The sequence below is a fragment of the Saccostrea cucullata genome, unplaced genomic scaffold (assembly GCF_032062105.1).
Source record: "Saccostrea cucullata isolate Sc308-1 unplaced genomic scaffold, CSIRO_AGI_Scuc_v1 ctg1172, whole genome shotgun sequence".
NCBI lineage: Eukaryota > Metazoa > Mollusca > Bivalvia > Ostreida > Ostreidae > Saccostrea > Saccostrea cuccullata.
The window spans coordinates 139,563-152,979 of NW_026920210.1; the positions used below are offsets into that span (position 1 = coordinate 139,563).

The 13,417-nt window shown below is 33.3% G+C and overlaps 1 protein-coding gene across 1 annotated transcript in view; it reads left to right on the forward strand.

Moving 5' to 3' along the window:
• Positions 1-13,121, forward strand: part of LOC134245025 (uncharacterized) — a 28,458-nt gene extending 15,337 nt beyond the window's left edge. Inside the window, exons 9-13 of the mRNA XM_062727274.1 lie at positions 26-598; positions 673-770; positions 9,210-10,391; positions 10,629-10,656; positions 11,627-13,121. Of these exons, the coding sequence (XP_062583258.1) occupies positions 26-598; positions 673-770; positions 9,210-10,391; positions 10,629-10,656; positions 11,627-12,897 (3,152 nt within the window). The 3' untranslated portion in view covers positions 12,898-13,121. The remainder of the gene's footprint in view (positions 1-25; positions 599-672; positions 771-9,209; positions 10,392-10,628; positions 10,657-11,626) is intronic.
• The last annotated feature ends 296 nt before the right edge of the window (positions 13,122-13,417 follow it).

The window sequence follows — 13,417 nt, forward strand, 5'->3', positions numbered from 1 at the left end:
TGTTTAATATTTTATTTGTTTATAGTGGTCAGAAGAGGTGATTTTCCTGAACATCCAAACATCTTAATTTCTCCGGATGATGTATTAAATAAAGATGATGAGGAAAAATTTGACTCTTTAGTAGAAGAAAGAAAGCAAGAGTCGTATACAAAGGGTGAGGAAAGTAAACCTCTGCTTGATGTATCCATTAACGACACAGTACAAAATCGTAACCAAGTGGGACAAACATCTAATTTAATGGAATGTAAATCAATTGAGGACGCAGAAGAAACAACTCCTAAATGTATAGATTCTGGACCTTCGCCAGAAGGATCCCCAAAAAGTAATAGCATTGAAGAACAAAATGACACCGAAATAGAAAAGTATGCCATGACAAAGATTGTAGAGGCTGTTCATCAGCTTGAGAGGGTACCTACAAGTAAACCCAGAATAACGTTCCTTGATTTTGCAGGACAAAATGCATACTATGCTTTTCATCAAATCTACTTTAGTCCCAAAACCTTTTATATCCTTGTGGTTGATATGTCTAAAAAGTTTACGGATATAAATCAAATGGATGTAAGAGGAGTTAGCAGATTCACTTCATGGACATATGGAGGTATGTAAAATATCTGCAGTTTACCGTATTTTAGTTCTCTACCGATCAGAATTTTTTTAACTGTTTTATTTTAGATTACTACAAGTTTTGGCTGAAGTCTATTGATAGTTTTAGTGACACCCGCACACCAGTAATTGTAATAGCCACTCACGCCGAGAACAAATCTAAACAGGTTGGTTGAATTCATACAAATTAATTAGTAACACGAGAAACATGAAGATTTTTCTATAAACAAATATATTTAAGAAATTTATACCTACTTTAGATAAAACCAAAAAAAAATCTTTCAGAAATAAAATATGTTATAGGATTACAAATCCGTTTATATTTTGAATCTGTATTTTGTAAATGCATTGATCACACGTCTGTAAGCTTTACAGCATTACATAGCAAATCTTTTCCACACCTGTAAGAAATGTCGAATTTACCATACAAATAAATATTGAAAATGCAGATACTTGGACAATTTTCATACCCCTTTTATCGAATATTTCTTCCCTGTTCGTCTGTCTATTTGTCTTTTTGATTGCAAAACTTTAATCTTGTCAATAACTTATGACTGGATGGGGCTATGGCTTTGATATTTCACAGGTGCGTTTCTCGTGACAAGACCTTTCTTTGGGCAAAACCAAATTTGACCTCTTCCTGTATGATTTTGACCCACTTTTACAAAAAAAGAACACGAAACTTAAACCATGATAATAACTTTTGACCAGTTGCTTCTAGGGCTTTCATACTTCACGGGTATCTATTTTTGACAAAACCTTTCAGGTGGTATAAATAGTTTTGACCATTCGATTTCAACTACATAATTTTACCTACTCTGTAAAAAAAAATAACTTTGACTGTAACTTTTGAACAGATAGTACTAGGGCTTTCATTTTTCACAGATGTGTTCCTTGTAAAAAAAAAAAAAACTCTTGATACAAACCTTTTAGACCTTGCTCTTTGGGGTTTGTCTTGCATTTGAAAAACTACAACCTTCGACATTAGCTGTCATACAGGGCTTCAGTGTTTCACAACCACTTCTTGTTTTATATGGTGTGCAATTCACATGAACACATTTAAAATTGTCCCTGAGCTCTGAGGGAGAGGGGGATTTACCCTGTTTTACCCTTGTAAGTCTGTCTATCTGACTGTCTTTCTCTCTACCTGACTCATTGTTATGACTGCTAAAATTCTGATTATTGATCTGTAAACAATATGAGTGAAAAATTCAGCAAACATTAAAAATAAAGTTAGCAATCTTTATTAAGTGCATCGTCGGATACCCATGGGTGAGATCGTAATTTACTCATCACCCGTTGAAAAACTTGCTAACATATTGCCCTAGAATATAGTAATTTGTTGATAATAGACTGCCAGTCTGAAAATTGGACCTCTCGGTTCACTTTATGCATAAAATGGACCTATAGATATACCAATTGATCGATTTACACTTGATTTTCCATTTGAGGCATTAAATAAAATAGACACTGAGTGCTTTCATTACCTATTAAAAATTTTCTCGTAAAAGTTCAGGTCTTGGAGAACTTGCTATATGTATGGAGATAAGGAACAGTATTCAATATCAAAGTCCATAAAACAATACAAAATAGGAGCAGGGCAAACACGGACCTCCAAAACATCAGAGGTGGATCAGGTGCCATGGAGGAGTGAGCATCCCCTGCTGACCGGTCACACTCGCCGTGTGCGCTCTATATTAAATATCAAAAAATAGCTTTCAAATCGACAATTTTTGTAGACTTTTTCAGAATATGAAGAAATTGACGCATTTCGTGACGTCATAATGAATTGACTAGCAAGAAAATTACGTCATTTTTGATAGATACGCAGTTACCAAAGATCTAAGTGATATTCAATGCATTGTTAAATTAAACTATGCAGTTTCAGTTTTTCAGAAATTCACAGGGCCAAATGAGGCAAAAATGAACCTTGTTCTTTGAGTGATTGTATGTTATTAAACGTTCTCCCTCGATATTTTCACTACTATGAAGAAGTCACCACTTGCCGGTGGAGAGCTACAAATTTTGTCCAGTGCTCGGCACTCAGGGCCATTGAGCAGTGAGGAATCTTTTTTGTGCCAGCACCTACTACGACACGGGACCTCGATTTATATGGTCTGATCCGAAGGACCGGTCTCCACGTCCTACAGTGGGATTCGAACCCGCGACGTAAGGATCGGCTCCTTACTTTGCAAACTCTAGAGCAGATGCTCTAACAACCAACTGCACCACGCGGGCGACCTTCAAATTTGAAAAATACGTTTATAAGTTTGCTATTTAAGCTTTTTTGACGTCCGTTTAAACTTGCGAATTTTGTTTCAACGATTAATTGTCAAGTTGTACACTAGCATCTAACACCAGTCAAAAGATTTCATGGTAGCACCTCTCTAAAAAGCACTGTTGAGTGGAGTGATCTGCAGTCCTTATATTACTGTAAATGTATATTATTTGGAGCGCACGATATTTGGCGGAAATTGATATTTCAACAAGTTATGGTAGATTTTACGGAAGCCCAATAGTGCAAACCAATAATAAATATTTAAAGGAATTTATTAAATAAAGAAAAAGGAAATTATTAAATAAAGAAAAAGGAAATTATAAAATAAAGAAAAAGGAAATTATAAATTGAGGAAAAACGAAATTAATATATACTGACACGCAAAAGAAACGCAACACCCTACTTTAGGGGAAAATAATTATTTAAAGTAAAAAAAATTTATCTTAAAATTATGAATATCTTCAATTTGGAAAACATCGGTAAATTAACGGTTGAACGATTTCCATACCATAACCGGAAGTCAAGTTTTAGTCTGCTTAACAGAAATCAAAAATTGCATGTTTAACAAAACATTTTGCAATATTATGGAGTTTTAAGGGTCTTTTACTATTCATCATAAGTAATGCAGCTATATTTCAAAAAAAATAAACTCTCCTGTCGTTTCCCGTAACGATGCTAAGGCTACTTGAAAATGGCTTATGTATACGCATTTCCATTGTTCTAGCTTGAAAATTTCAATGTAAAGGTAATGGAGAGTTGCTGATGCCAAATTTCACTACATTACGCCTCAACAGGGTCTTTCGTATCATATGCATTAAGGACAGTCCATGTACCGAAAGTCCAAGGGTGGCTATACTGCTGTACGTTAGAGAAAATTCGACCTAATCATCTGAAAAACGGGCATTTAAAAATGCCAAAGAATAATTCCTTCGTTTAGATCTCGATATTGATGAACCTATTGTATCGTAGAAATTAAGTTGCAGTTGTTGTTTAGGGCAGTCTTGCACGTTTTACTTGAATGGCTGGGAGGGGGGTGTTTTAACAGTCATATTTTACTTAGTAAAGTAAACAGATAAACATTTATCATTTTTATCAAATATCTGATGTTCTGAAAAGTGAGTTTAGCCTTACTTTATTCGCTTTTGAAAATCATAAGATAAAAAATCAAAGATTTGTAGATTACTGCTTGTTGCGTTTCTTTTGCGTGTCAGTATATAAAGAAAAACGAATTTAATATATAAAGAAATACGAAATTATTAAATAAATCATTTTGTTTTTCTTTGATCAATAATTTCGTTTTTCTACTTTTAATAATTTCGTTTCGCAAATATAGTTTGTCGATATAGGGCGTAAAGTGTTACGAGGTGATGCTTTATAACACGTGCGCTTTACGGATTGATTCATGGGTTCAGGCCCTTACTATGCACATCTATAAATTCCTTATTCTAGTTTCAGTTGTCTACTTGAAAAATGAAATTAATATATAAAGAAAAAACGAAATTAATATATAAAGAAAATGATATTATTAAAAGTATGAAACGAAATTGTTAAATAAAGAAAAACAAAATTATTAAATAAAGAGAAACGAAATTAATATATGAAGAAAAAAGAAACAATTTATTAACAATTTCGTTTTTCTTCATTTAATAATTTCGTTTTTAGTTCTACTTGTCAGAGACCAGAAGAGATATGCGATAATATTTCCATTTCTAATTTTTCTCTCTGTGATATATCTTTGAAAGTTATCGGAGTTTATTTCTTGATAATTCTGCCGGAATGTAAATTAGGCAGGTCGATAGGTCAGAAGCTAAGGAGGCCTAATATGCATGCAAATCTCGTGCGCATCCGTTTCTGTGTCTGACGCTGAGGAGGCCAAATATGCATGTAAATCTCGTGCGGCTGACTGTGTTTTGACGTCAGTGGGCGAGGACTATTGAAATTGGCATGTTAGTCCTCGTGTAATTTAAGTGTATGTCTACATTTTTAAGCCTTAAATCTACCATTTTATTTCACAATGAAATGGAAATATAAGGAATCACTGCCTAGTTAGTATAGTATGCCAGGGACATCAACGATAATGGGAAACATGGGATAATCTATGCATAGCAGGCTTCGCCCGTTATGCAAATTATCACATGTTTCCCACTATCGTTGATGCCCTGGCATACTACACTAACTAGACAGTGATTCCTTAAGTAATGCGTCCGGCGTCCGTCCGTCTGTCTCTCTGTCTGTCTGTAAACAACTTTTCAAAATGCTACTCCTCCTACAGTTTTAGTCTGATTTCAATATAACTTTGCACACAAGTCGACTACACTAAGATACATAATTCTATTTATCTGTTTTTGATTTCAATGAACGGTGTTGCCATGGTTACTAAAAATAGAAATTTCTGTAAAATTCTTTCAAAATGCTACTCCTCCTACAGTTTTAGTCTAATTTCAATATAACTTTGCACACAAGTAGACTACACTAAGATACATAATTCTTTATATCAGTTTTTGATTCCGATGAATGGTGAAATTAGAAATTTCTTTGAAATTTATTCAAAATGCTACTCCTTCTACAGTTTTGGTCTGATTACAATATTACTTGGCACACAAGTAGACTTCACTTAGGTTCATAATTCTATGTATCTGTTTTTGATTTTGATGAACGGTGTTGCCGTGGTTAATGAAAATAGAATTTTCTGAGAAATTGTTTCAAAATGCTACTTCTACAGTTTTGGTCTGATTTTAATATAACTTGGCACACAAGTAGACTACACTTAGATACATAATTCTGTGTATCGGTTTTTGATTTCGATTCACGATGTTGCCAAGGTTACTAATAATAGATATTTCTGTGAAATTCTATCAAAATGCTACTCCTTTTACAGTTTTGGTCTGATTTCAAAATAACTTGGCACACAAGTAGACTACACTAAAATACATAATTCTGTGTATCGGTTTTTGATTTCGATGAATGCTGTAGCCGTGGTTACTAAAAATAGACGTGGTTACTAAAAATAGAAATTTCTGTTAAGTTTTTTTCAAAATGCTACTCCTCTGACAGTTTAGGTCTGATTTCAATATGCTAGTAACTTGCCACACAAATAGACTACACTTAGATACACATATATCGGTTTTTGATTTCGGTGAACGGTGTTGCTATGGTCACTAAAAATAGAAATTTCTGTGAATTTGTTTCAAAATGCTACTCCTCCTACAGTTTTTGTTTGATTTCAATATAACTTGTCACACAAGTAGACTACACTTAGATGCACAATTCTGTATATGGGTTTTTGACTTCGATAAATATTATTGCCTTGGTTACTAAAAATAGAAATTTCTATAAATTACTCTCAAAATGCTACTTGAAATACAGTTTTAGTCTGATTATAATATAATGTGGCATGCAAGTAGACTACACTAAGAACATAAAGAGACTTTATCAACGAAGTTTAGGGGGTATATAGGAATCACCTTGTCCGTCTGTCCGTCCAGCTGTCTGTCTAGCTGTCCGTCTGTCCATCCGTCCAGCTGTCCGTCTGTCTATGTAAACGTGTCCAGTCCATATCTTTCTTACTGCGGAACATTAGAATCTACTACTCCACACAAAGATTGCCCATGATTCAAGGGTGTGTAATGACCTTGACCCAAGGTCATTTGGGGAAGTTCAAGGTCACTGGAAGTAAAAGTTCATAATTCGTGTCCGGTCCATATCTTTCTTATGGATAAACTTGGTAGGTTCTCATTTCACACAAAGATTGCCCATGACTTAAGGGTGTGTCATGAACTTGAACCAAGGTCATTTGGGAAAGTTCAAGGTCACTGGAAGAAAAAGTCCATAATTGGTTTCTGGTCTCTATGGATAAAATTGGGAAGTTCTCATTTCACACAAAGATTCCTCATGACCTAAAGGTGTGTCATGACCTTGACCCAACGTCATCTGTGCAAGCTTAAGGTCACTGAAAGAAAAATTGTATAATTCATGTTTGATACGTATCTTTATTCTGGAAAACTCTGAAAAACCCAGTGGGGGGTATTTAGTCCCGTTATGGACAGTTCTAGTTCTATTTATTGCTGTTGTAAAGTTTCATTACTGCATAAGTGCTTTTCTCTTCCTTTGCTATAAGTACAAAGTAGAGCTTCAGTCTCGACAGAAACTTCTGGTTCTTCATAAATTAATTTCGTTTTTCTTTATTTGATAATTTATTTTCTCTTTATTTAACAATTTCTTTTCTCTTTATATAATAATTCCGTTTTTCTTTATATATTAATTTCGTTTCTCTTAATATATTAATTTCGTTTTTCGTCATTTAATGATTTCGTTTTTCTTTATTAGCTCTACTAGTCAGAGACCAGAAGAGCTTATGCGATAGTCATTCGTCCGGCGTCCGTCCGTCTGTACGTCTGTCTATCTGTAATCAATTTTTCAAAATGCTACATTTCCTACTGTTTTGGTCTAATTTCAATATAACTTGGCACACAAGTAAACTACACTAAGATACATAATTCGGTTTTTGATTTCGATAAACAGTGTTGCCATGGTAACTAAAAATATAAGTTTCTGTGAAATTCCTTAAAAATGCTACTTCTCCTACAGTTTTGGTCTGATTTCAATATAACTTGGCACACAAGTAGACTACACCAAGACACATAATTCTGTGTATCGGTTTTTGATTTCGATAAACGGTGTTGCCATGGTAACTAAAAATAGAAATTTCTGTGAAATTCTTTCAAAATGCTACTCCTCCTACAGTTTTGGTCTGATTACAATATAACTTGGTACACAAGTAGACTGCACAAAGATACATAATTCTGTTTATCGGTTTTTGATTTCGATGAACGTTGTTGCCGTGGTTACTAAAAATAGAAATTTCTGTAAAATTGTTTCAAAATGCTATTCCTTCTACAGTTTTGGTCTGATTTCAATATAACTTGGCACACAAGTAGACTGCTCTGAAATACATTATTCTATACATAGGTTTTTGATTTCGATGATTGGTGTTGCCGTGGTTACTAAAAATAGAAACAGAATTTTTTTTTTCAAAATGCTACTTCTCCTACAGTTTTGGTCTGATTTCAATATAACTTGGCAAACAAGTAGACTACACTAAGATCCATAATTCTATACATCGGTTTTTTTTATTTCGATGAATGGTGTTGCTGTGGTTACTAAAAATAGAAATTTTGTAAAATTGTTTTAAAATGCTACTCCTCCTACAGTTTTAGTCTGATTTCAATATAACTTGGCACACCAGTAGACTACACTAAGATCCATAATTCTGTATCTCTGCTTTTGATTTCGATGAACGGTGTTGCCGTGGTTACTAAAAATATAAATGTCTGTATAATTGTTTCAAAATGCTACTATTCCTACAGTTTTAGTCTGAATTCAATATAACTTAGCACACAAGTAGACTACAGTAAGAACACAAAGAGACTTTATCAAGGATCATTATTCTATTTATTGCTGTTGTTAAGTTTCAAATCTCAACTGCTTAAGTACTTTTCTCTTCCTTTGCTATAAGTACAAACCAGTAGAGCTTCAGTCTCGACAGAGACTTCTGGTTTGATAATTTCGTTTTTTTTATTTTTGTTTTTCTATATTAATTTTTGGTTTGCACTACTGGGCGCCCGTAAGATTAGATTTAGCGCATTTCTTAATGTTCTCTTTCATGCATATATGTGCAAGTATGTATACGTAAGCTGACCTTTATTCGTTGTCTGCCATTGCAACGCTGTGTAGCAATAAATCAAATGAACCGCGCAAATAAATTACATACGACGATTTATGACAAGTTTTACCACGGATGAAGTACATGACGAGTTCACCAACGGGTATGCGGAGATGCAATATTTGTTGTTATTAATTAAGATTTGCAAGCATCTTAATACTTTCTCCCTCGTGAAAAGAACAGTTCAGTAAAACCAATTAAAGTATAATTTATTGTTTAAGTTAATTTTTCATTATACTAAACGATTTTACGTTAATTTACGTAAATAATTTTTTACTCATATAGAGAGCACCATCAACTAGTGAAAGCTTCATATTTAAATCAATACACGGCACTCGGGTGCATAGTGAAGGCGTTTTATTGTGCGAGGACAACTTGACACGGGTCCTCAAAAAATCCTCAGAAAATCGTCTTTTATACTTCAATCGACCCTTTACATATGTATCATACGAAATTTACATACCTCTGTATATGTAGTTTTTATAAATATGAGAACCAATAAAATACATTTTAAGGTGTTGGCCTCAGATATAATTTGTCAATGGAATTTTAAATTTTAAAGGAAACTGTAATTTGTCTTATAATAAATTATTTTTTTCATTACAGGAGTGTTTAAAGTTCTTCGATGATTTTTTGGACTTATTTGATGGAAGGGATGACCTTCAGAGGCATTTACACACAGAGAGAATATTTTTCATCAAATTTCCAAAACCTGGATCAAAATTGGAGGATGTTAACGACATAAAGAGATGCATTTCTACTCTTTCCAGAGCACATTTGGAGGAAAATGTTCGATCAGCCTGGGCTATATTTGAACAAATCGTTGAAAAAGAAAAGCAAGTAAAAAAAATAATGTTAATGGGCGATCTTTTAAAGTACAATAATTCTTTAAAGCCCGAGTTTCAAATGAGTGAAGAGGAAATTACAAATATGCTACTGTTTTTGAATAGAGTAGGGGCTGTGTTGTACATAGATGATGAAAACGTAAACGATACCATCATTCTTGATGTACAATGGTTTGTGAATGCATTTAAATACATCATCACAGATTCAGTAAGTGTGCTTAAAGCAACAGATAAAGATCGTGAAAGATTTTATAATACCGGTGTATTATACGATGATGAACTTGAAGAAATATGGAGAAATCACTACGAAGACAATAGCGATTTTTTTACTCATAAAGCAAAAATTCTTTCCTTTATGGAACAGCTTGGTTTACTCGCAGTTTGCTCTCCCGAACAAACCGATAAGCCTGGAAGCGGAACTTGGTACTATTTTCCCTGTATGAATAAAAGAACATTTCATCGGAAAGAAATCGAAGAACATACTAAATCTTCGATTTTATGCTTTCAGTTTGACGAAAAAGATCAACTTCCAATTTTTATTTTTTACAGATTAGTTCTGAAATGTTTCAAGCTACCAAACTGGAGATTTGCAATAGAGAAGGAAAAAAGGTGTTTATACGATAATGTAGCATGTTTTTGCTTCAAGGAACACGTGCTGGTAGTGTTATGTTTATGCAATTTTCAAATCCAGGTGCAAGTTTGTGTGCCAGAGGATGGCGTCATAAATCCTATAGACCTTAAAACCATACAACAGTCCATTGAAATGAAGTTACAGGAGTTTAAAAAGTGTTCATACAGAGTTGGCTACAAATGCCGAAATGATTTGTTGTATGATGAGAGTGACAACTCTTTCATTGAACAGGACTCTCTTCCTTTGAAGCCAACACTTTGCAGTAAATGCAGTGTTAGAGAAAAACACAATTTAGACGAAAGTTTATGCTGGGTATGTTTGGTTTGTTTTAACAAATACGGTATTTCATGCTTAACTCTTCATCAAATGAAAGAAATAAAAAGTAATTCAAGAAAACAATTTTTGAATTTTTCATAAATACGGTATTTCTACCCGTACTCTTATACAAACAAAAAAAAAATAAATATAAATAAGCAAGGTATTAAAAGAATTTATGCATTGTATGACTTATACTAGTAAGGCCTTGATTTTGTGTTTAAATTTTTCCAGATAAAAAGAGGAAAAACAAATGAACCAGGTTGGTATCAATTAGAATCTTTTTGCTTTGAAACTGTAGAAACGTATTATGAACTGCAAAAGAGAAGTTGATTGAAAATACATTGGGGAAATACATAGTATTTAATAATTTATATATATTTTTTTCTTAATTCTTAATTTTTGATAGTGAATAGTTTTTACGATTTAATACAAAATGAAATATTTCATAAGCAATACATTTACTGCCTTTCAAAATATTGGATAAAGTAGGGAAAACGCTAGAACATCGGCCAGGTTCTATGACCACATATTTTGCCAAACACTAATATCATATATATTAAAGCAGGGTAGTCAGGAAGAGCAAATAAAGACTTCTTTGGAGAGAGCCAACGGTAAAGAGTTAAGAGTCAAAGTCCATTAAAAATTTACTAAATTAAGTTAAAAGATAACGTATTCTTTACTTTTAACTACTGTGGATGAAATTGCTGATATCCTAAAGCAAGAAATTAAAATATTTATCAATCACGCGAATCTTTCTATATACATATATATATATAGAAGCTGTAATGATGCATTGGACAATGCTGCGCAGTTTACAAACACGGGCGTTGTTGAGACTAAACACACACACACGCTTTAGTGCATAATTTAATGCAGCTGTCAACGACTCTTGAATACAACCGATGGTCAAATCGATATTTTTCGGTAAACGTAATTTTATCTCAAGTATATTATAATTTTAAACATTGTTAATAGCAATTTGTATTGGGATGCGATGCTTCTCTTTTGCGGTTCAGTAGATAATAGACCTTATTATGGTTTGTTTCTTAAATTTGTTTTCATATATTTGTAATCGTGTATATCGGGTATGCCTAAAAAACTATAGGGTATGTTAATTAATAATGTAAGAAGTATCGATTAATAAGCTTGCTTATTTAATCCACATGCGTAAAGATACAATGTTTGCTAGTTACATGTAGCTGTTACTCATTCATTTTATCTTTTACAAGATAATAAACCAACCTATTTAACGCATGTGGAACAAAACGACGAAGGATTTGGATCCATAAAAAGCATCTGGGATTCTTGCGTAGCAGGAAATACAGAAAATTTTTTCTTCATCATGAAAAACGAAATTCAAGGTAGAGAACACCTGTTGAGAAAAACTGACAAAGACGATTGGAGTGCTGTTCATTTTGCAGCAAAAGGTGGAAATCTTGAAATATTTTCAGCTCTGATTTCCGACAAAGCTATTCTTCTGAAAACAAATGAACAAATGACAGTTTTACACATTGCAGCAAAGTACAGTAATTATGATATTTGCAAGTTCATTTTAGAGAACGATGAATTCAGGGAACTATTAAGAGAAAAGTCATGTCTAGGAAAAAATGCTTGTCATTATGCAGCAGAGGGCGGGTCTCGCAAAATATTAAAGTTGTTAGTGAAGAATAAAGAACTAAATGTAAACGAAACAACAAATGATGGTCAAAACATATTCCATATTGCTTGTATTCATGGCAATTTAGACATGTGTCAATTCATTGCAGAAAATTATAATAAATTGATTTCTGCAGTAGACAATGATGCATGGAATGCAACGTTGTACGCTGCAAAACAAGGTCACATACACATTTTGAAATTTCTTAGGGCAAACGGTGTTAGTTTCAACAATCAGTCAAAAAGCAAGAGAAATGCCCTTCACATTGCATGCGATAATGGACATAAACCCGTCTGTGAATTTATAGTAAAAGTTTGCCCTTCATTGCTGGAAGAGAAAGATTATAAAGGCAGGCATGCGGGTCATTTTGCTGCAAGAAGCGGCAATGTTCCTACAATGAAATTCCTAAACGATGCGAAGCTTGACGTCACAAAAAGTACAGAGACTGGGTTGAATATCCTTCATTATGCATGCCTGTATCGCCGAAAGGAAATGTGTTTATATCTTCTGGACACTTTTCCTCACCTGAATGTGCAAAGAACACAACACGGATGGACCACCGCTCATTTCGTTGCTGAAAAAAAAGTGAATTCGGGAAATGAAATAGAGATATTTGAAATCATCACAAACGCCAAAGAAAACTGTAGAATTGAAGAGGTCACACACAAAAGAAATTCAATTCTTACATTGGCAATAAAAAATAATTTCTATGAATTTTGTGAATACCTTTTACAGACTCATCCAGATATTTTAGATATTCCAGGGGCAATTCATCCAAAGGATATAGAAAAGAAAGACACAAAAATGTCCAATATTATTGAACGTTATATCAAGTTGAAATAGGATTTCGTTCGCCGTCGGTCAATTCAAGTGTTACATAAAAGTTTTAAAATTCAGAGAATTCAAAACTAACTATAACAAGTATTTCAATGGTGCTGCCGTGGATGCCAAATTTAGTTAATTGTGAACTTCTTTTAAAATTATATTTTTAAGAAATATTTTTCTACAGCAAGCATTTTGCTACTTCTTCGCTTCTCTACTAATTTCAATAAAATATACAAATTGCAGGAGGTTTGTTATGTTCATTGTAAAAAGAAAATAAGTAAAAGTCTTTTTATGAGGTTTCTTTTTCACTTCAGTTAAACTAAAAACTGAAAAGGTAGACGAACCAATTAAAACAATTCAAATAAAGGAAGGTGTTGCTTTTTTCAGGAGGCTAAGGGGGCAACAAAGTAACCAACATATTTAACTTCATTTTTTTAGATGCGATATCTTAAGCTATAAACTATCATTTGGCAAAAAAAATTGAAACATTTTTTTTAATATCTTCTTATGGAGCTCTTCTTCTAACAAAGAATAATAT